The following is a 22,928-nucleotide window of genomic DNA, read 5'->3' as shown; positions in this document are numbered from 1 at the left end:
CGTTGTAACGAGGTTGAGTATCAGAAATTAACTTTTAAGCAATTATTTCTGCATGAAAGCAAGTTCTCCATTTGAGTCCGTTCTGTAGTTTTACTGTCCATCATCTGACATTTCAGAAATTCTGTCTATTGATTTAAGGAGATCAGCGACGAGCTGCAGTGATTCTGCTCCGGAGACCAGCTGCCTGGAAGGTGGGAGAGACGGCGTTAGACCGGGGAGGAGAGGAGGAGTAGCCAGGCAGCGCTTTGGTGGGGTTTACCCTGAAACGTGATTTTTCAAGAAGCAGTTTATCTGCTTTACTGAAGACTTCACTTCTTGAAGTGAAGTATGAGAGTCTTAGAGAAGAGAAGTATGAGAGACTTAGAGAGTCTAAGTGTAACGGTTTTACATTAAGTAAAAAAAAATAAGACTTAACATTCTAGTTATTTTTATTACCTAAACTTGGAAGAAAAGACATGGCAGGTAAGTAAGAACGTGGACTAGCTGATCTGGCATACAGAATACAAGAACCCGAGTTTCAATCCTAAAAAACACCACTGAGGACATTTAGTTGTGACCTCAGTATTTAGACAAGCATCTGGAATAGTGTTAAGAGAGTCTTAAAACAACTCACTTGATTGACGAGCGGGAGTTCGTTATGACCGTGCGAAGGTTCTGTAAGGCAATGTCTGCATTTTGTTTCACCATGGCCAGACTCGCCGACTGGCCCGACCTCAAGGCTTCATTCTCCGTCTTGTAATTCTTCAGCTGAATCTAGAGAGGAAAGAAACAAAAACTTCATATGAAAATATGAACTCCAGTAGATACTTTACAACTAAAGGAGCTAATGAATATATTCATACAGCAACGTATTAGGTACGACAACTAATGAATAGATCCCATAACCAGACTGCCTAAGCGAATGTCCTCCCAGCTCTGGAGAGCAGTCTCTGACGGAAAGCTACAACTTAGAAGCCTTTCCTAAAACTGAAAACGTGCGCAGCATTTTCATGAAAGCCGGCCAGCCAGCGGCGCTCAAGTCTGCTTGCTTCATAGACCCGATCCAGTGTTAGAGTGGCGTATTCCAGCTCCGACAGTGGGGATGGACGCTGTTCCCTGACACCGATGTTATCATCTACCGCTACCAGGCTCTGCTGAGCTATCTGTAATCTCTCCCAAGCTTCTCTCCCTTCTCTGTCAGGCACCTTCCTACAGCTAAACACCGTTTGCCCTGTTGCATTACAGCATTCACAGGTCCCAAATATCGAACAGCATTTGAACATCACATAAAACTTCAGCAAAATTGTAAGTGAAGTACCACACATCGCAGAGATGAAGTTAACAGTCAGTGTAGAGCACTTTCTGTAACATTCGCTAGGAAAAGTGAGGCGTATTTTTCAATATCCTTTTTATTTACACCTTGAATAGCCCCTCAGTTTCAAGGTGTATGCTTTCAGCCCCAGTACAAACAGCAAGGCCTTAAGAATACTGCTTCGTACCTGAAGTAATGCGTTTTCCTGTTTCAGTTTTGTAGCACTGTTTTCTGCTTTAACAGCCCGTTTCTGAAATAGAATGAAGGTTAGTTATATCATAGCAGTGCTTTAGGACACAGCAGGCAGTTTGAGCTACATAGGAATGCATGATTCCAGCACATAACTTAAAGTGATATGGTTTGTGTTATACCACCTTGTGTTCTGAATGCTTTACGAGATGGGGATAGTGCCCCTCGTCATGTCTGATCAGCTGTCTCCTCCCCTCCCCATTTTTCCTTTCGGATACCTTCAAGCGCCATCCATCACCTATAGCCACTAAATTTTGTTTGTGGACAAGAGGAAAAGGTACTCAGTATAAAAAAGCAAGCAGGAAAAACATCTCTTAGTTCATACAGGAGGTGTTTTCAGAAGGCTGCAGAAAAGCAATTGAAGGGGTTCATGAATCCGAAAATGGTATTTCTGCAAAGACCTCCCTTATTCTAGATAATGAAAGGAATTCTAGACTGGGACACAGTCTTGTTATAAGAGAAGAATCTGAACTCATGTCAGAGCTGTTTAGTGCTCACGTGGGTGAAGCAATCACTTCAGCTTCCCTCACTCTCCTGGGAGAGGAATGAAACAGAACGGAACTACACAGTTCCACTGCGAACGAGCTTCTGCTACTATGGCAAACGCCAACACTTACAGTCATCAGCTGGAGATTTTGTTCCACGTGCTGCACCATTGCTTCCAAATCCTGCGCTTCTTTTTCTTCTTTAATTTTGTTTTCCTCAAGCTTTTTTTCAAGCTTCCTCATCCTTAAAAAAGAAGAGACAATGTACAGTAAGCACTTGTAACATTAAATACTTTAGGAAGAAAATTCTAGGGAAGGATCAAGAAACTCATTCTTTCACGTTATAAGAAAAATGAAGTCTTCCCATAGAACTACATTTCTAGGCTGTAGCTCAGGGTATTTCTTTGATCAACATCCATTAGCATTAATGGGAACCATACAGCTAAACACAGAAAGTTCGTACAGAAAACATGGCTGTTCACAATCAGTCTGCATAAGGGTAACTCTAAAACAAACGGTTACCCCATCACCATGGAAGTACCAGCTGCCTCACTGTGAGGAGCAGCAGAGTGCAGAGGATTCAGACAGGAACTTAAGAAATTGCTACCCTGGATCGGTCACCAGGTTGTTTAACCTCAGGAAATTCAAGTCTCCCAATATCAAGTTGCTCACCAGCAAAAATAGAAAGGCTTTTCTTGCTTCAAAGGAGAGAGACTAAGATTCACTATTTTATTAATCTGAAGCTTTATGAAATGCATCCTGTCAAGCCCTACCCTCATTTTCACTAACCACCTGAACTGCATGAAGAATAAGCCACACAAGCACACTCATCAGATGTCAGCTTGCTACTTACTTTCCAAGCCTTTTTCAATAAGAAAACCAGGTTTGCTAAAGCTTTTTAATAAATAGCATAGACTTCAACTACATTTTTCTTCTTTAAAGACGTTGACTGTTTCCAGTGAGCACCTCTTCTAAGACAACTCCTTGCTTATGTGGTTACTTTCCCCCACACTGTGGCTTACGCACTTGTCTGCTTGAGTTTCAGAGAAAATCTGAAGCTTATTGATCCTGCTTCTCAAACTGGCGTTCTCTTCTTTTAGCTAAAAAATAAAAATTCTCATTAGAAATGAGCGTGTAGTTTCACAACACTACTAACACTCCAAGACCAGTACCAAAAGAAATATTCAGCTTTAACTCTAGCACTGGAAAGTCTTGCACTTTCAATTATGTTCAAGCTTACTTTCGCACCTAGTTTTCCCCTCTCAAAACCATTCAACTTTGCTAACGCTGTGGGGCACAGAAATGTGGCAAGCAACCAGCACAGATGTGACTAATCAAATACTGTAATTCTAAATTACTATGACCTCAAGGGAAAGAGCATGAGGAAGTCACCTGGGTCATGCCTAAAGCAGTAGGACAGACAAGGTATTGAATCTGACTCATGCTGTAGACCAGTTTTTCAAACCTTCCGCAAGCATCTCTAAGAACAAGCTGCCACGTATTGCGCAGCCCTTGCTAACAGCACGCTTTAATAACACTGCAGGCCGACACCAAGTTTCTGTAACAACCTGATACATGAGCTCCGAGCTCGCTTGACAGAAGACGGAGCCCGCAGGCGGCGTTTGTGTCCGCCCTGAGAAAGGTGCCGGAGGACAGCCGAGGTGCTTACCTCCTCATAGCTGGGCTGCCGCAGGGAGTGAAAGCCCGGCCCCGGGGGGGCTCCTAGGGAGGCCACGCTCGGGTCCTCGCTGCCTGCCAGCCCCGCGCCCTCGCAGAAGGAGCCGGCGGAGGGCGAGGCGGGGCCCGCGGCGGCGAGATGGGCCTGCTCCACGGCCAAGGGCTGGTAGCTCTCGCTCCATTCCTCCTCCTCTTCCTCCTCCTCCTCGTCCTCCGCCTCTCCGAGCGGATCCGGGAATAAGGGGTGGCCGAGGCTCGGGCCGGGCTGCGCTGCCTGCGGAGGGGAGAGCAGAGCAGAAGGGCTGAGGTGGGCGCGGGACAGGCGCCTCAGCGCGGCGGGGCGGAGCCGCGCCTCCGCCCGGGCCCTACCTGGCGGGCGCCGCCCGCCTCCTCGCAGCTCCGGGCCTTGCTGCGGACGAACTCGTGGAAGGAGAAGGGGTTGGGCTCGGCCGGGCCGACTGCCGGCAGCCCCCCGGCCGCCATGCCCGCCCCGCCCCGCCCCGGCCCTCTCCGTGATCCGGGCAGCCACCGGCCGCGGGGCGGGGCGTCGCCTGAGAGCTGGCCCCGCCTCCCCTCAGAACGGACCAATTAGCGAGAGGCACCACACCCTCACCCAATCGCGGCCTCACCCCAGTCCCGCCTCCCCGGGGAGCTCGGCCCCGCTCCTTTCCCCGCCCACCCACTCCCGGGGTCAGCGCGGCTGCGCAGTGCCGCGTGCCCCGCACGCGTGATCCCGCGCCGGGCGGCAGCGACGCTCCCGGGTGACGGCAAGATGGCGGTCGCCATGGCGTGGCTGCGGCGGGGCGCCTGGGGCCCGGCCCGGCGGTGAGCGCTCCCTCCGTCACCCGCGGGGGGAATGGGGAGCGGGGGGGATGCAGCGCCCGGTACCGGCCGCGGGGGAGGTGCTGCCGGGGCTCCCGGCCTCCCTGACGGCGGCTCCCGCTGTCCCGCAGGTGCGGGCTGGCGGCCGGCCGGAGCTACAGCGGCGGCGGCGCCTACCCCAGCGTGTCGCTGACCTGCCCGCTGCCCGGCGTGCCCAAGGCGGTCTTCGCGGCGGCCGAGGGCCGGGAGCGGTTCGAGACGCGGGTGACGGTGCTGGAGAACGGGCTGCGCGTCGCCTCCCAGAACAAGTTCGGGCAGTTCTGCACCGTGGGCCGTGAGTACCCGCGCCCGGCAAAGGGGGGCCGGGGCGGGCAGCGGGCCGTGAGCTGGGGGCAGCGACACCGGCCCTGCCTGCAGGCCTGGCCAGGGACGCGGCGGTGACGCTTCACCTCCCCTCGGAGCCGGGTGCCTGTCGTGCGTCTAAGGACCGGGGGGGTAAAAGTCATGCTGACTTTTTCTCTTCTTAACGCTAGTTCTTATAAATTCGGGATCAAGACATGAAGCGAAATACCTCAGTGGCATCTCTCACTTCTTGGAAAAGCTGGCCTTCTCCGTGAGTAGTAGTGGGGACCCGGAGTCTGTGCGAAACGCCGTAAATCTGCACAGCAGTGAGCGGCCGAGGGCAGGGCCCGCTCCTCGCAGCGGCACTGTGGGTTTGATCTGTTTAAATAGATGGTGATGGTACTCCTAGTTAATTATTGCGACCGTAAGTATATTTTGAAAGTCTGTTGTGCTTTCATCTCCAAGGTTAGTGAGTATTTAGCAAACCATTTAACTTAAAGAAGATGATGCTTGTTCTGGGCTACACTGAAGGATTATGAACAGTTATAGCTTTACTAATTAATAACACTGGTATCTTCCTTTTTAGTCCACAGCTCAGTTTGGCAGCAAAGATGAAATTCTGCTCACCTTAGAAAAGCACGGGGGCATTTGTGACTGCCAGGCATCGAGGTATGACGCTCTTTCTCTGTGCTCTGCTACCTGAGTGGTTGTAACACGGACAGTAGTTTGAGTTGGTTTTTCTGGTGTGTGACAGTAAAAGCCACTTTTTGCTTCTAAGCAGCAGAAATCCATTTGTGGCGACTGCCAGGAAGCTACGAAAGTGAACCAGAACGGGTTATGAAAGTCAGTTCTGCTTCCTTTTGAAAGCATTTAATGATAATGGTCAAGCAGCTTTATCTGTGACTTCCTGATGCATATTTACTGAATGATTGTAGATGTGACTTCTCAGTGCAGTACCTGTCTGTTTGTGTTGCAGGGATACCATAATGTACGCTGTTTCTGCTGACGCCAAAGGCCTGGACACAGTGGTCAACTTGCTGGCTGATGTAGCGCTACAACCCAGGTTATCAGGTCAGGGAACAAAAGTCTCTGTCTCAAAAAAAGACTCCCAACGCATGACTTGCTATTAGATTTCAGAATTCTTCATTAGATTGTGCTCATCAAGAAGTTATCATGTAGCAATTAGGTATTATGCGTGGTGGTTGTTATCTCTTGTTTTCTCTCTTACTACAGATGAAGAAATTGAGATGACTCGAATGGCTATACGATTTGAGCTTGAAGACTTGAATATGAGACCTGATCCAGAGCCTCTCCTCACAGAAATGATCCATGCGGTAAAACACTGAAAAGTCTACCTTGCATACAGTCCCCTGTATGAGACATGCTGCATTCTCTTCCTCAGTTTTTTCTCAACTTCAGGGTTTATTTTAGACTATTCTGAAAACAGATTTTTCTGTTATTCAATTAGATTTCAGTGGTGAGAGGGAGAATTTTGCTGCCCCTCCACTTTGAAGTCCTACGTTCTACACACATGAAAGATTTTAACTTAAACTAAAACTATCTATAACTTATCTTTGTTGACATGGGTGACAACCATGAGTTGTTGATTTACGCTGATGTTAGTGAAATAATGCTCAGCCTTTCCTTTCTTACATGTCTCAAACAGGTAGGCATAATTCTAAAACAGAAAGAGAAGGTTTAGATGGAGGGGGGTGAAGTAATATTTGTTACTTTAATGTATCTGTTTCCTTTTAGGCAGCCTACAGAGACAATACAGTTGGACTGAACAGGTTCTGCCCAGTGGAAAATACTGACAAAATTGATCGAGAAGTCCTGCATTCATACCTGCGCAACTACTATACGCCAGACAGGATGGTGCTTGCCGGGGTGGGAATCGAGCACGAGCAGTTAGTGGAGTGTGCGAAGAAACATCTGCTTGGAGCGGAGCCGGTGTGGGGCACTGGGCAGAGCAAGGACGTGGACAGATCTGTGGCTCAGTACACAGGAGGCATTGTCAAGGTAAAAGGAAGGCGGAGGTGGCATCATGCCTCTTCCTCTCTGTTGGGGTGCAGATTTGGACTTGAGCTTATTTCTCTATAGGCTTTGCTTTTTTAAAATTACATACTGTTCATGAATATGAGCCAAAACTGGCCATGGCAGCCATTATTTGGGTGACAGGTTAATTATTGGGAATGTATCAAGCTGGATCCAGCAAAGGTGAAAATCAGTCCTAATAATTTGTCTGCCCTTCCCACAGGTTGAAAAAGATATGTCAGATGTGAGTCTGGGCCCTACTCCCATCCCAGAGCTTACCCACATCATGATTGGGTTAGAAAGCTGCTCATTTTTAGTAAGTATTAACCTAAAATCCTTTGTTCTGGGTGCCCTGTCCTTGAAGAATCACAGAATACTATCTCATTATGTAAACATTGGCACTCTTGCTGCTGATGCTGCACGTACAGACAAGCAGCTTTTTCATTGACAGTTTGATGAAGGCACTGACCTTTACACTCTTCTTGTGCCGTGTTTCTTTCTGACTCTTTTTCTCCCTCTTTACTCATCCCAGACCCTTGAGAGCTCTGCTATTAGCTGACTGAATTTCTTGTTGCAATTCAGGAGGAAGATTTCATTCCCTTTGCGGTATTAAACATGATGATGGGAGGTGGTGGCTCTTTTTCAGCTGGAGGGCCTGGCAAGGGCATGTTCACCCGACTGTATCTCAATGTGCTCAACAGGTTTGTTTGCTTTTTCTGTTTAAGGGATAGCAGAAACAGTTTTCTCTAGCAGGTTCACATGGAAGGCTTCATCTTTTGAAAGCCAACACCCCCAGGTTTTACATCAGCTTATTCTGCTTGAAAGATGCGGGACTGATTTGTCAGTGGGCATTTTGAGAGGGTGAAAGTAAAGGGCAGAAGTGACCAGGAATCCTGTCTGCCTCCACTAGCCCAATCCTTTAATCAGGGGATATTAACAGAATTGGCAGTTGGTACCAGTAATACTGCTCTGTCTTGTTCTGGGTTTGGTCTCAAGGATGCAAGTGGAGAGAAGGAAATACATGGCACATGCAGAAATTGTCAGAGGCAGGGATTGACAATTCTTACTGAAATTGCTGAGAATCCTGAAAATGCACTAGGAGGGGACTCGCTGTCCATGTTTGTTTAATTTTTACATTTGAATTCTGTTTTTTTAAATTTTTAAATACTGTTTGTATACTCACAGGCACCACTGGATGTATAATGCGACCTCTTACCACCACAGTTACGAGGATACAGGTCTCCTGTGTATACATGCCAGTGCAGATCCAAAACAGGTATATAATCCTGTATTCAAAGACAGGTGTCCTTAAAAAGTAATCACATCACTTATTACCAGACAGTAATATTAACAGAATAAGCATTGTTCTAATCTTTTTTCAATTATCTGTTTTTCCTAGGTTCGAGAGATGGTGGAAATCATCACAAGAGAATTCATTCTAATGGCAGGAGCAGTAGGAGAGGTCAGCAGCCTAACTTGCAGACTATGCAGATGGACTTTGCGCTGAAATAATGCATTGCGCTGGCTTTGCTAGAATGAATTTCTGTAGATACGTATGTTACGTATTTCTGTAAAAGGATATAGTAACTTTAGCAACACATTCACAAAGAGGAAGGTGTTTGCAGAACTCTCACATGGTATCTTGTATTAGAGAGCAGTGGCCAAACGTTTTTGAACATCTATTTGTATTTGCTGCTCATTCACAGGTAGAACTTGAGCGAGCAAAGACACAGCTGAAGTCCATGCTCATGATGAACCTTGAGTCTCGGCCAGTTATCTTTGAAGATGTGGGAAGGCAAGTGTTGGCAACAAACACAAGGAAGCTACCTCATGAGCTCTGTGACCTGATCAGTGAGTAGACAATGCTTTTCCTTCCCTTGACTGAATTGTGGGTACAGTCGGAGCAGGGCACATATGCATACTCTACATATGTTAGAGTATGCTAACATACTCTTGTAGCACAGATGAATTGCCTTAGAAAGCCTGGGGGCACAAATACTACAGATACATATTTCAAACTGATATTCTCAATTGCTTGCAAGCTAGCACAATGCTTATTTTTGTTAGAAGGAAGGAAAAAACAAGCAAGGTAGAGAAGGTCTAGAGTTAGTGATTGGTTTTCTGAGCACGGGGTCTGACTCAGCATAATAAAGCTGTTTCGTGCTATTTAGAATGTAGTTATCACAACTCTGGTGCTTTTTTTTTTTTCCTGCAGGTCAGGTGAAATCTACTGATATCAAGAGAGTGGTCACTAAGATGCTTCACAAAAAACCAGCTGTGGCTGCACTGGGTGACTTAACAGATTTGCCCACTTACGAACACATCCAGGCAGCACTTTCCAGTAAGGATGGGCGACTCCCTCGGATGTACCGGCTCTTTCGATAAAGCAGTGCATCCTGCACGTCCGACAGACTTGCTTCTTTTTTCATATGTTTTTGAGATTCTAATATTGCTGCAAGCCCTTCCCCCCCATCTTTCCAGGCATACTGTGCAAACATGGAGCTATGCTACAGCGGAACAAAGCTGCTTCAGAACACTGGACTGTGAAGAGCTCGTTATGTTGGGCTTAAAGACCTACCCTGGCTCTGGATGAATACTTTGACCCTCTGATTAGGTTACAAGAGAAGATGATGATGGGTGTATACAGCCTTCTCTTGGCACTGGGGAGAACACAAGCCAAAATATTCATCACTACAACTGAAAGCATGTATCTGAGAAGAAGTAAGTCACTTTTGTGTGCTACCACTTAATCCTGTCAGCAGAAGTGGGGCTGTCACACTGGAGGCCCTGGTGTGTGCCCTTCTTGAGGAATGTGGTGGCCTGTTAAAGAGGTTGGCTTACATATCTGAATTCAACGAATATAGCTGTAACCAAGGTGAACAAAGACTTGATCAAACTGAATTAGGAAAATACTAGTTATTATCCATGTGAAGTTAGGCAACAAGTTTCCTGCAGTCCCGGTTTTGTTACAAGCATCATGGATCCATTTCATCAGTGTAATTTACCATTCTGTAGTACTAATAGAAGTCACATGTCTGGATATAACTTCATAATTTTGCTAGAGCTCAGAGGAAAGTAGACCTATGGCATAACTAAGTATCTGTGGAGTTCATCTACAGAGATACTATGCATAACGCTACATGGACACTTACTCTAGAATGAAAGCGATTCTATTCTTCACGTTTTTCACTTGCAAGTGAACTATGCTAAAGAATAAAAGTTCTTTTACTCCAGAGTTGGTACACAAACAGAAAGTTATTAAAGGAGTGGCTGCTGCTGCACCTTAAACTCATACCTACTTTCTTCATTGTCACTCAGATGAACTTAAGGCCTTTCAAAAAGAAGACATAATTATCGGTCTCACAGCAGAGAGAGCTGAGCGAGGAGCTGATCAGCAGCTAGGAGTCAAGATCAACAAAATGACAACATTTAGAAAGCTTACAATCTTGAAAGTAACTGACACCATGTTAAAGAAAGACATGAAGCTAAGTGCTATGCATTTGACATACTGAAGAAATGGAGACCCAAAAGAGAGGAATAAAGCATTTGATTTACATAATCCCCTAACATATGGGCTTAAAAATGTAGGCAGCTGCATTGCAGTGCTTGACTGGCTAGATGTGTATTGTAAGGAGCAATCAAACTGGGAGCAGAACACTGTGAGGCAGCTATTACCTGCTTTATCCCCATACCTTTCCTCATGCAACTAGAAGAAAACATGTTGCATTGCTTCTTGTGGAACCCACAGTATGGAAGTCCTATTCAGTTGTTGTGTATGTTTGTAAGAAAATAAAGAGACCTCTAAATGACTGGAGCAAGTAGTAAGAGTTCTGAAATTCATCAGGTAATGGCTGGGTTTCTTGAACTGGTAGGTGAGATGTGCTTGCTTTGTTCAATGCAAATGATCCCAAAGAAAACTATCCCGCTTTTCCAAATGAAGACAGATGGCTCAGGTCACCCGAACGGTTAGCATGCATCACACAGTCAAAGAACTCTAGTTCTGACAACGCTGCAATAAGAGCTGGTTCTCATTTAAGGTATTGCATTAATTTATTTTTATTCCTTTAAAAAGAAAGGAAATCCAAATACCTGATGGCTACAGACATGTCAGTGCCATAAGTGTTTGTACCGCAGAACAGAAGCTCTGTCTTGGACAGGTTGCATAGTTAGCAGCACTTCCTCCAAGTTGTTTGCACGGTGTTTTATGTACGAAGGTGATTAATGATCCAGCTGATCTGTGCTCATGAAGGGTTTTTAAGTATTAACATTTTACCAGTGCCATACTGGTCCATGTAGTATGTTTAGCCTTAAGACAACACTACTTCAAAAATAGCAAGTTATTCACAGTTCACTGACTTGGAAAAATAAAAACAAAAGGAATTAACTGTAATCAGAGGTAATGGAACTGCGCGGATCTGACTTCCTGCAGTTTCTCTGCATACTTCCCTAGTACTCACTTGACATCTTAATCACTTTGTTGAAGCATTACATAGTACTGTACTTACGCCGTTATTTTCAACTCGAAGTGTCCTGCTGCTGAAGGCAGGTTTGTTTTATCACCCCTGGGGAAGGCAAGTGAGTTAAGGAAGAGATTGTTTCAAGCAGTCTCAACAGCCGAATATATGGTGTGAGAGATTGATATTTAACCCCTTAGTAACAGAAGGCCTATAGAATAATTATTGAAAGGCAATGTTTCTACACTTCAAATGTACAGTAGTACATTCACACGGGTCTTGCTGTAGAGGACCAAAAAAGCCCAACACAGGAGCACCATCCCTACACAAAACTGCTCAAGTCCCCTAACTGGTCCCTGTTACGCATTTTACAGAATACCATACACTTGGCTACAGATAAGGAGAAAAATACCAACCCCACAATGTACATAAGCTAACCAGATCAAATCAAACAGACAAACAAAAATTTTCACCTTTCTGCAGGCTTTTCTTAGGTCCCCTGCCCATGGTCATGCCCATTCCAGAGCTGTGCCCCCTGTGTGGAGTCATCTTAGAACCAAGAGATAGCATCTGGTTGCTTCCAAAGATAGTACGGTTAAAAATAAATCAATTACATCTGTTGGGATGGATGTCCTAAATAACTGACTCCGTTTTCTTCAGCAAAAGCACTTGAGCTACATGGATTAGCTCATGCAAATGAATCCAGGATGAGGTTTAAGCCATTCTTCACAAGCCACAGCAACTGCCAGAGGTGCTTAAGCAGACAACTCCCTGCAGAGTTTGCCGTGGCCTGAAATCCTCTTTCCGGGCACCTCTAACACAAGCATTGCAGAGTTCTCAGCTCAGGAAACGCTACATACGCTGCTGGATTTTTGGTCCTTTTGCTCTTGCCGTTTCTGAAGTTCCCTTGTAATCCGCCTCTTTATTCCAATTAAATAGAGTTCTCTGTCAAACTGCCCTGCAGCAAGTGGAATGCTACAATATAAACACAAGCAAGTAGATCAGGGCACAAATACGTTCTTGTTTGCCCAACATTTCCCAACTAGTTCATACAACAAAGACCAGAAACGTAATTTTTACTTTCTTAAGGCATTCAGCTACTGCTGTGGGAGAAAATGGGTAAAACAAAGTTCTTCCACAGCAACAAGTTAACGTTTTTCACAATACACTTAAATGGAGAAAATATCGGTTGTAAAAGGCAAATGTACTTTCAATTTAAGCATGAACATGCCCACATTCATAAGGGACATACACGGAGGACATTCTTTATGACCCTAAACCAAAAAACACTAATTTGAAAAGCTAAACTAGCGTACTGTTAGCTTGCTGTATTCGCTGGTATGGTTCATGCACAACAGTTCTTACCTTGGTCTGTTCTAGAAGGGCCAGAGGGAAACCTTAGCAGCCCAGCTTCACAGACTCTGCAATACTTCTATTTAATGGGTATTTAATACCCATAAACAAAAAAAAAAATCCCAATTCTAAGTGCACTGCTGATCAAGTGCTTTGAGAAATCAGCATTTTCTAGATACATGGGTCTTGAAATCCCTGAGCATGCTACTCACAGAAAAGAGACTAACTAAATTTCAGTCACTTAACCAAATTTTCTAAGGAGTTCTACTAGCATGGCAGCCCACAGTGGAACATTAGGAAACCTGGAGGATCTCAAAATACTCCACTGACATACAGCTATGTTGAAATGCAGCCACCACTGGGGAGAGAAAACTGCATTGATCCCAAAGAGGGAAAGAGGAACAGAAGAGGAAAGCTGTCCATGCTGATAGGAAAAACAGAGAGCTGCATCTCAGATGAAACACAGATTTATAGTCAATTGCAATGGACCCCAGCTATCTCCCTCAGGAGAATTAAGGGATCTGGCAGCAGGGATTTCAGATGTCAGTGCGAGGTTTAAGTGCTCTTACTGCTCTGACCACTGAGAACATGTATTGGGTAAAAAACAAACAGGCTGCAAAGAGCTACATGGGATTAACTATTTCAGGGACCCTCCTGAGAGGACAAACTCCAAACAGGAGCATATCCTCAGGATCACTGGAGCCATGTGCAATCACAGAGTGGCATAAGGAGGTACTAACTTGTCTCTGCCAGGTCTCACTTTCACACGAAACAAGGCAAATACAGGCCGATGGTCTGAAGTTTTGATCACAGGACAAGATGAGTACTTGACAGCATGGATGTCATCTTTGTACCGACTGCGGTATACAACTCGGTCCTGGGAGGCAGAGAGAGAGGGGAGACTGACGGTAACTCCCTTTGCACATCCACCCTGGAAAGAAGCACTGGTTCACAAGAGACAAATCCATTCATTTATCACACTCCACTCAGTGAAATTAAGTTTCTTGGACAGGGATACATTTATGAAGAATGTGGGTCTGATCCCAAGAGTGTTCTGTGCCCAGCTCTGAGCACAGGGGAGAACACACTGGAACAAGATGTAAGGCAGGCAAAATAAGATTAGTAGCCTCTGCCAAACTCCCCCTGTGCTCACAAATTGAGCAATCCTTTCTTCCAAACCAGTTCCACGTGCCCTGTTGCCCTTAAGCAACAAATCTCAGCACGACTGTATCTCACGCAGACCAACTGTGGAAGCTTTTTCTCGCAGGTGAGAATCCCCTTTGGAGGCAGATGTGAAGCTGAGCAGCCCTTCCAAGCATGCTGCTCTGAAATCATCTCTTACCGTGTAGGAAGGAGTCCTTTGTTTGGAAGTGGTGTCATAGCTGTCCTTTCCTATGTCAAACTTGTAGGAAGGACGGAAATGAATAGCAGCCTCTTGGAATCCTTTGAAAATAGACCCTGTAAGGGAAGGGGAGAACAGCATTATCAACAAATTCCTCCTTCCTAAGAACCTGGCACACTTTCTGCATTTATTTAACACTGCTTAACTAGTGATGGCTAGAAACAGCAGCCATGTACATATATGACTAGAAAAACCTGGGCTTGGGCTCCAGAAAGGGAGCAAGCTCAAGTTCTTCCATAATGAGGATAAAAAATAGCCAGTGACTATTTAGTCAGTGGCTATTTAAACAAAGAACATTTGGTACATGCACTTCCCCTTCCACTGAAAGCTCATGATGCTTTGCAAATGCTAGCTATTCAAATCTAAATGCCCTAGACACTGTGACAGAACAATGTCCAGTTTACAGAGGAGTCGGATGAAACAGAGGAGTAAATGGCTTGGGAGATTACACTATATATAGCAAAACGCTATAGCAAAAAGTCCCTTGTACATTCTGCCACTGTATTTGACAACTGCTGACTTCCTTTTTTAGGGAACTTAATAAGAGAAAGCAGGAAAGGTCTGTAGGAAATAGGGATTTGGCTGTAATTATTTCTATGCATAGATATCTCTGTTCCTGGTGGCTAGGGAGAAAAACAGCTGTCCCTCACCCCTACTCATTTCACTAGTAAGCTGGTCATATGCCAGTAGCTTGGACACGTCCGTTTCCGGGTTCTGGTTCAAGATGGAATCCACGGTCTCACGATCCTTATTTAGTCGGAAGTTGAAGTCACCAAACCAGAATACTTCATCAAACCGAGTTGTGACATCACCTGCAAATTCAAGCCAGAAGTCATTATAAAGGTAAACATCCTGAAAAGTTCTGAAAGCAAAAAAAAATCCCGAATTTTTCTTCCCTGAATCTCCTTTTGACTTTTGAGGAAAATTAAAGTACATCATGTAGCTACGTGCTCATTAAAATGAAATTCACTTAATTCTTTCGAAGTGAGAGCTGTATGATGCATAGCTTACAGAGAGTGCTGCTAGATATGTTCAAGGAACAGACATAAATTCTTTCTTTTTACTACCAAGAGATATAATACTTGAGCATGTTTTCTGCCTGTGACCATCACAGAATGTGGTAATAAAAAAAACAGTAGAAAATAGAACAGAAATTTTCAGAAATGATAGAAAAAGATGAGAAAAGACCAAACTATCTATAGGACCTAAAAATAGCATTAACACAAAAACCTAATGCTATGCTGCAGATAAGGAGTAAATTCATCTTTCTAGAAAAAGGGCTTAGTATATATCTAGATGTCATGTTAACAGCACAGTATTAAGAAACAATAATGGAATTTAGCAAACAATATGCTGACCTGTGTATATGCAAACTGAAATAATGTTCTTTCTCTTAAGTTTTGAAATAAAGTAATTTACACTTGTTCTAGAAAACACTTGGAAAGTGAAACACCTCCATGATATTGATAAAAATTACACCAAAATTATCTTACTGCTATTCTGAGAAAAAATACATCACATGAAAATTCCTTTTGAATTTTCTCTTGCCCCCTCCATTTCATCTTTTTCTCTCAAGTTCCCCCCCAAATCATGCCCCACCTTAAAAAAAAAAAAAAATCATGTGAATAATAACCATCCTCAGACAAAAGACCTCTGGTCTCTTTTTATACCGTCTCAAATTAGCACTCTCATTCTCTCTTCCTTAGTGTAGACTGAAAGACAATGCACAAACTTGGTTCATTTGGGCTCCCACACAAGCATGGTTTCACACTTACTAGAACTGGATCGATACGGGTTTGTGTCCGGAACGTTCTTGGGAAGTGTAAGGGCTTGAATGGTTTTATTGTAATCCAGTTTCCTCTCATTCACCTTACTGTCCCCAGCTGAAAGACAGAAATGCCATTACTGCCAACGATACATCATTTTCATTCAATTACCGTTTTTGGTTATAATAGGAGCTTCCAAAGGTCATCAGACATTTTCCACACATAAAATGTAACACTCTGACCCAGGGAGCATACAGACTGAAAAATACTACCAGAAAGTGTGGAAAAAGGGATACAATTGCGCAGAGTTCATTTCTGTTTTTCTAAACACAGTTCTTTTGTAAGTTTGCTCCAAAAAATCCTCCTCCCTTATTGTTCTCAGCTCAGCAATCCTGAGCTTTGACTTCAGTCTGTCCTGCTCCTCTATCCCCCTGCAGCTTTTTTACCTTTGTAAAGCAACCCCCCTCCTCCCTCAATCAGGACACTTCTAACAAGATTGCAAATGTCTCACATGTGAAGTGGGAGGTGATGAAGAGAAAGGAGGTCCCAAAAAATGTGAAGCAGATTCCCAGAGCTCCCTTGGTTTTGATCTGAGACACAATTCGAGTTGTCACCGTGGCATACTCCACTTCTGGAAGGAGAAAAAGCACCTCCGTTTACTGAAAAGCCTCTAGAGACAGCAAGCAGGAAAGTTAGGCGAGGGAGAGCCCTGAAGAAAAGGACAAGACCCCGATGGCAGCAGTCCTTTCACCTCCCCACTCCCCAGCTCTTACTGGACCACACACCTGAGCAGAACCAGATCAGGTCCCTCCGAATGAAGACCGACATGTACAGCACCCCATGTGCAGCAGAGTAGAGCATGACGTAGTGGGGGCCTAGTGTCTCTTGCAGGCGGATCTCCCACTCTCTTCTGCAGGAAAGAACAACAGCTGGATCACGAGGACAGTACGAGAGACAATAACCAGGAAAGGAAATCAGCATTGTGGAAACAGAGCAATCCCTCTCATAAAGAACATCGTCAGCGTAAGCAAAACCTCTGCCACAGCGATGCAGTGAAGGCTGCTCAGTTTGACATGTAACTCCACACATGCCATGCAGCAGGCTTTGCATGTTGGTGAGAGAATATTACTGCCACTGCACCGAGAAGCTTGCAAATCTGAGGAAAAGAGAGTCCCACTCTCTTGGAAAATACCCTAAAAAAGCAGAGTCTGACATGAGGCTTCAACCTGCTCTTCTAGGGTTGGTCAATCTCAGACAGCCTAGAAATTTGCAGCAACATACTACTAATGAGCACGCGGCTGCTAATGCTAACAGCCAGCCCGTGAACTAGCTCACAGCCAGCTCAGATCTATGGTAAGATGCCCACAGAAATCAGACAGGAGTTTTGCTATTAGCTGCCCTGACAACAGGACCAAGTTCTGTATTTACAGATTTTTGTGACATTTTCCTCTAAAACCTATTTCCCCTGATGCTCACGCAATGGAATTCAGAGTCTTATTAAATGGGTTGTTTATTGAAAATATTAAGAATATGATGGAGACTATTTCCAGACTAATTAAAAACAAAGTAATTAGTTGACAATAAAAGAGGATGGTTCATTACATTGTTTTTGCTACCTGTCTGGACAGCCTTCTTGAACCCCAATGACATACATGTCCTGGGCATAGTCAGGATCAGTTGGTAATAAGAAGTCATTCAGATTCACTGGAAGTTCCTATCATTTTTTTTTTAAAAAAAAAAAAAAAAAAAAGCAATATTAGTTATGCAAAGATTTACTAGAAAAGTTCAGGAAAAGTCCAGGCTAAGCTACAAGTTCCACAGCACATGCAAACAATTCAAGCTTCAAAAAATACGTTAAGTGATAATACTAAAATTTCTCCTTCCCAAAGGCAGACTTCAACTGCTGTCGCTCCAGCAGTAACCAGGATTCCACAGTTCAGCCATGTGGGCCAGTAATGTCAGGTTTCTAATTTCCTGTGATGCTTACTTTTTACCAATCTCACAGGCTATTTACTGAACACCCCAGGGGTTGCTTGTGTTCTTCCAAGCATAGCTTCTCAGACACCTGGTATAATCACTCTTGAATTCCTAGGCTACGTAAAGATGAAGGCAGGAGGTTGTGTTCTTCATCAGAGATGTTCTCATCATAAGCACTAAATCGTCAGAGATGTTCTCATCATAAGCACTAAATCGTCAGTCATCTTCACATGACCCTAACTGCAATGGAGCGTAAAGGAGCTGCCACAAAAAGCCAGAGTGGCACTACAAGCTCACTGTTTTCACACCTAGTTGCTGAGGAACTCTGTTGCAGCGACTCTCTGGCTAAGATGAACATGCATGAGAGGGTCTTGTAATTTGATAAGGAAAATGAACTCGGGTTGATGAGGAACTTAGTAATGAACAGAAAAAAAACATTGCACCAGTCCTTGCAGTAAAGATGGGGTAACTTTACCACTGCCAAAAGACCTGTGGAGACTTATGTGCACATACCTTCTGACCCTGCATGTTCCAGGTGGCCACAAAAATTCCAATATTCCGATCAGGGAAATATTTGCTAAGTTCTTCTGCTCCCAGTAAGGCACCATTCGCCAGAAGGCTGCCTTCCAAATAGCTTCTGTGAACAGAAGACCCATAAAATAGCATCTAAGGAAACGGCATGACAGTTGGAATAATGATTTGTAACACTTGAATCTTGAGTTAATCAGTAACATACCTTCAGCTCAAGAAAATAGCATTTAGTATTTATGTATCGTTCTGCTTGCCTGAAGTTCCTCATAAAGTTCTAACCCTTATAGAGATTTCATGGATCATATGCAAGAAAAAAAAACTGTTGTCATAAACCGGCCTTTTCAAAGCCAGGACACAAGTATGACGGTGAGACTGATGCTGCACAGGTTCTGTGATGAGAAGACTTACGCCATCCAAAATCTTCAATCCCCCTAGTACTTACCGCAGACACAAAATGAAGAGATTGGTTTGACATTTGAGTATCTTGAAGCAGCTCAGTTTACTTAAAACATGAAAATAGCTCCACCGTTCCCAATGTTCTGGCACCAAGTTGCTCCTAATTAAGGATTCAAACTCGCATTCTTCCTTCAATTCAGCTCGTCAAATTAGCTTTCAAGTAAACCATTTATTGAGTCCGAGGTCTAAAAGAATATAATTCGAAAAGGATATATCTGCCCCATATCGCCTGCCTCTCTGAAGAACACACTGCTTACAAAAGCAAGGGGTATTGGCAAAAGGACTGCAAGTTGAATAAGCATTTTTAATCTTGCTTAAGCTCTGCAAATAATGGTGACAGCACCCAGCTGCCCACCTGACTCCAACAGCTTTGCACAGGGAAGTGAAAGAAAACCCTTCACGGCAAACAAGTAACAGTCCATCTTTGGGGCTTTTCTACCAGTTAGTAACACCTTAATTTATCTCTCAGAATTATTTTCCCCTGTACCACTGACTCCCACTCTTTGGATCAATGATCAGATTTATCCCTCGAGGTCTTGTAGACTGTTGTGTATCTATAGCATACAACCTTTAGCTGAGCGCTTGATATCCTTTACCTTTTAACATGTTTCCTGACCTGCAGCATTATCAATAATATGGGCTGCAGTGTTTGCTGTGTGCTGGCAGGTCTTCACAAATAGACAGTCTGCAGCCAACACAAGAAGAAGATTCGGTGTGCTAGTAAGCAGATTAATATACCCACCTCAGCTCCCTCCAATCAATAATCTAAACTTAACTAAGAATGAAGACGAATGATCAACCAGAGTAAGAGGTCAGGGCCACAGAAGGAAAAAGTGCTGAGATCTGAGTGGAATCACACTCTTCCTCAAGAGATTCCTGGAAAAGCTGGGGCAGAGGAGCTCCTGTGGGACACTGAAGCAGTTCACAGTACATGATTTGATCCTGCCAGAAGCCAAACAAGCTCAACATCTGCAGAGGATCCTCAGCACCTTACAGGATTGTGATAGTACTGCATGTACTGCGTAATAGTTTCAAGCTAAAATATTTGGGTTTTTTTCCTGCCATTTAACATTTCAGTTCAAGCTCAATGTACTTTTAGATTAAAAAAAAAAAAGTTTTTCCCAACTATTAGCATGCACAGCTACTGTTTCTTAATTTTCAAAACAGATTACTTAAATATTACAAGCAAACTGACAGCAAATCAAACTTATATTTATGAAAAACAATACCCAGCTTAAATGAGCAAATATAGAGTATTTGTACCAACCTCTTCGTATTCAAACTGTTTCCAGTCTCCACAGCAGGTTAAACAACACAGAACAACTTTTGTGCTTTACCGATCAGCCTGAAGTTCCCTGCCTCTGCCCAGCAGGATTCCCTGCTAACACACCCCAAACTTTGCCACGAGAAGCTGGGGGACATACCTGCTTCGAACATCCTTGGAACGAATGGGAGTGAGCAGGCTGAACGTAGATTTCATGGAGTCTGTGGAGCAATTATCATAGACCATCCCATTGCCATGTAGCCTGGTATCGCTCAAGCTGCTGCTTACCCTCCCAAACTTGTGCTGAGAATAATGTCGATAATCCATACAATCTGAGTCAATCCTATTAGCTGTCCTCAGTGTGTGAGAGGCCACGCTGAGCTCCATGGGTGGCAGAGGTCGAGCCGGCATTATTTGGGACAGCCGGGGTTTGCCGCCTGCAAACGCTTTCCCCCGCAGAAGCCCACCAAAGGCACTGGAGATCTCGGAGGCTCGTTTCCCCAGGTCGGAGGTGCCTCCTCTGCTCTTCCCCATGAGACTGTTTTCCGAGGCGTCTGGTGAACTGTGCAAGGAATTCTGCTGGCAGCACTGATGGCAGGGGCTTGCCCTACCCCTGACGGGAGGGCTGAGGGACGCTTCCTGCAGAGAACCGTTTGAGGAACTTGTCTCATTAGGATCAGTTAGACTTTCCTGACTCGTTCTAAACCGCCTCCACCTCCTCCAGCTTTTCTCATCCAGAGATGCAGCACGCTCCAGCCGGGGTTTCCGAGGAGGCCTTGGAGTGACCGATTTAATTTTCGTATTAGCTTTGAGTTCATCTGGTAGAAGCTTTAAGGTTTCATTTAAAGAGGTGCCTACACTTGGAGGATCTTCAAAGGTAAGCACCCCATTGCCACCAGCCTCCTTCTTTGCTGCTTTGCCAGCTTTTTTAGCATGCAGGTCCTGTACTGCTCCACCCTCCGTGCTCCGAGTAACACATGCCCCTGAGTGTTGTGGAAATCCATTTGGAGTACTCATTCTCCCCCGAGTACCAGCTATGGACACTGCTCCACATGAAAAGTTCCTCACAGCATAGTTTCCTTCCCTTGCTTAACCCGTAGGTTCACAGAGCTTTAACCAAGCCAGAACGACACAGAAATTGAAGACAGCTCAGTCTTTAGTTGAGAACGAAGGGCAGGTATGTGTGTAGGCAGATGCATTGTCTGCAAAATTTCCAGAGGTGGGGTACCTGGATTTCCCCAAGAGAAACACGTAAGAATGAAAAGTTATTGAGCTGCAAACTCTGCTCCTTAATCAGAAAGCAAGCTCCTCACAGGACCTCCCTCTAGAACAATTCAAACCTTAACGTGACCTTGTCAGAAAACCAGTGTTGTTGCCTTTTTTTTTCCAAGAGCAGAGCAGTGAACCAACTTCCTCACTGCTGTAGGCATCACAGCTGCATACAGACTTCTTTAAGAAAAGGCGGTGTATACTGTTAGCATGAAAGGAAATTAAAACTGCACATAAATCACAGATTGTTCTCCTTGCTGTACAGTGAGTCACCAGCACAACCAGCCTCCAGGCTGCCCACAGCACTCAGTGCCAGAGGCCAGGAAATTTCCAGTGATCTCAGCTTCTACCGTGATCTCACAGCGGGGAGATCGCTGCCACCTTTCGTTGCTTTGCGCCAACCCCTGGCCACTGCCGCTGAAACTGAGAAAATATCTGAGGAGTGCTTTCAAGGATACGGAATTGGGGTTCAAGGAAAACTCCTACCTGGGGGGGGAAGCACCTCGCAAGGTGGGAGGTTATTGCAAACCAAACTTCCCACTGCAGTGGTACACTCTGGAAATGCAAAATGCTGTCAAAGCACACCAGAACGCTGTTTTTGTACCCGAGGTGAAGCCGCCCGCTTTCTCCACTGACCAGACGGGAGGGATGGCTTTGCCAGCTCCTCACACCTCGCCTTCTCACCGACCCGCTTCGCCACGACCGCAGCCCTGACAGCGGCCGCGCCAGCCCCAGGCGAGGAGAGGACGGACGAGACTCCCCACGGCCGCGGTCACCGACACGCGCGCGGCGGGCACCGGCGGCCCCGGAGACCCCACCCACGGGCCGCCCCCGGCGGACGCGGCACGGACACGCTCACCGCTGAGAGACCACCGACCTCCGGGCCCGCGGGGCCCGCTGCCGCCCCGGCGGAGGCCGGGTCCGCTGCGGAGGCCGGGTCCGCTGCGCCGGCCTCGGCGGTACTTCGCCCGCCGCTGCGGGTGGGACGCGACCCGGGCCCCGCCGGCTCCACCCGGGCGCGGCCGCAGCCACCCTCCCCCAGGGGGCCTCAGAGGCAGGGCTGGCAGCTGCCCCGGCCCGGCGGGCGGGCAGGCCGAGCGGGCGGCGGTGGAGGCCGCCCCAGCCCCGCTGCGCGCCCGCGGCCCGGCCGTAGCAACGGCGGCGACGCTGGGCCCGCCCCGCGGGCGGTGGCAGCGCCCCCTGGCGGCCGGAGGAGCGCGCCGCCAGCCCCCGCCCTGCTGGGACGATAAATAAATAAATCAATCGTATAAACCCGCGACTGTCACGATCCATTCTAGATTAAGACGGCATTTAAACAAGCAGTTTAAAGCAAAACATTTTACACTTGAAAAAAAATTAGAAGTTGCTTATGTTAAGTCTACAGCTTCAATTTTGAACACTTCAATGAAGATACTCATGCACAACGCCGAGGTTGAAGCTGGTTCCAGTACAGAACAGCCCCTGGTCAGAGGCAGTGTGCTCGAGCTCCCTGTCTTTAAACGGATTATTTCCAAACGTACAGGAGAGGCTCCTTCACCCAGCTTGCTAAAAGCAAT

At 45.6% G+C, this 22,928-nt stretch overlaps 3 protein-coding genes across 14 annotated transcripts; 1 reads left to right on the top strand and 2 right to left on the bottom strand.

The window, feature by feature from the left end:
• Nucleotides 1-9: 9 nt before the first annotated feature.
• ENTR1 (endosome associated trafficking regulator 1) lies at nt 10-4,253 on the bottom strand. The gene is made up of 7 exons (XM_075170731.1): nt 4,072-4,253; nt 3,695-3,976; nt 3,052-3,125; nt 2,158-2,269; nt 1,479-1,541; nt 614-753; nt 10-184 (listed from the first exon to the last, which is right to left on the bottom strand). Exons 1-7 carry the CDS (start codon nt 4,183-4,185, stop codon nt 91-93), a joined length of 879 nt encoding a protein of 292 aa, XP_075026832.1. The 5' UTR covers nt 4,186-4,253; the 3' UTR covers nt 10-90.
• Nucleotides 4,254-4,439: 186 nt separating this feature from the next.
• PMPCA (peptidase, mitochondrial processing subunit alpha) lies at nt 4,440-10,714 on the top strand. Its single transcript, XM_075170730.1, has 13 exons — nt 4,440-4,527; nt 4,656-4,858; nt 5,058-5,137; nt 5,453-5,535; nt 5,843-5,937; nt 6,100-6,200; nt 6,622-6,885; nt 7,124-7,216; nt 7,483-7,601; nt 8,086-8,176; nt 8,300-8,362; nt 8,607-8,751; nt 9,116-10,714. Exons 1-13 carry the CDS (start codon nt 4,475-4,477, stop codon nt 9,283-9,285), a joined length of 1,560 nt encoding a protein of 519 aa, XP_075026831.1. The 5' UTR covers nt 4,440-4,474; the 3' UTR covers nt 9,286-10,714.
• On the bottom strand, nt 5,533-22,430 carry INPP5E (inositol polyphosphate-5-phosphatase E). Of its 12 annotated transcripts, none has more exons than XR_012676813.1 (12): nt 20,264-22,207; nt 18,366-18,489; nt 17,492-17,589; nt 16,661-16,785; nt 16,387-16,506; nt 15,885-15,992; nt 14,760-14,921; nt 14,050-14,165; nt 13,448-13,638; nt 11,828-12,329; nt 11,406-11,462; nt 5,533-5,678 (listed from the first exon to the last, which is right to left on the bottom strand). XR_012676813.1 is itself a non-coding variant. In XM_075170723.1 (11 exons), exons 2-11 carry the CDS (start codon nt 21,118-21,120, stop codon nt 12,197-12,199), a joined length of 2,034 nt encoding a protein of 677 aa, XP_075026824.1. In that variant the 5' UTR covers nt 21,121-21,331; nt 22,250-22,430; the 3' UTR covers nt 10,932-12,196. The 12 variants fall into 12 exon arrangements, 4 of the variants coding, with proteins under 4 accessions (XP_075026824.1, XP_075026823.1, XP_075026822.1 ...); XR_012676812.1 differs by lacking the exon at nt 5,533-5,678 and adding an exon at nt 8,120-8,207; XR_012676814.1 differs by lacking the exon at nt 5,533-5,678 and adding an exon at nt 10,932-11,135.
• Nucleotides 22,431-22,928: the final 498 nt, after the last annotated feature.

Source organism: Calonectris borealis, chromosome 21 (genome assembly GCF_964195595.1).
Source record: "Calonectris borealis chromosome 21, bCalBor7.hap1.2, whole genome shotgun sequence".
In the NCBI taxonomy this organism is placed as follows: domain Eukaryota; kingdom Metazoa; phylum Chordata; class Aves; order Procellariiformes; family Procellariidae; genus Calonectris; species Calonectris borealis.
This window is presented reverse-complemented; position numbering and strand designations above follow the sequence as displayed.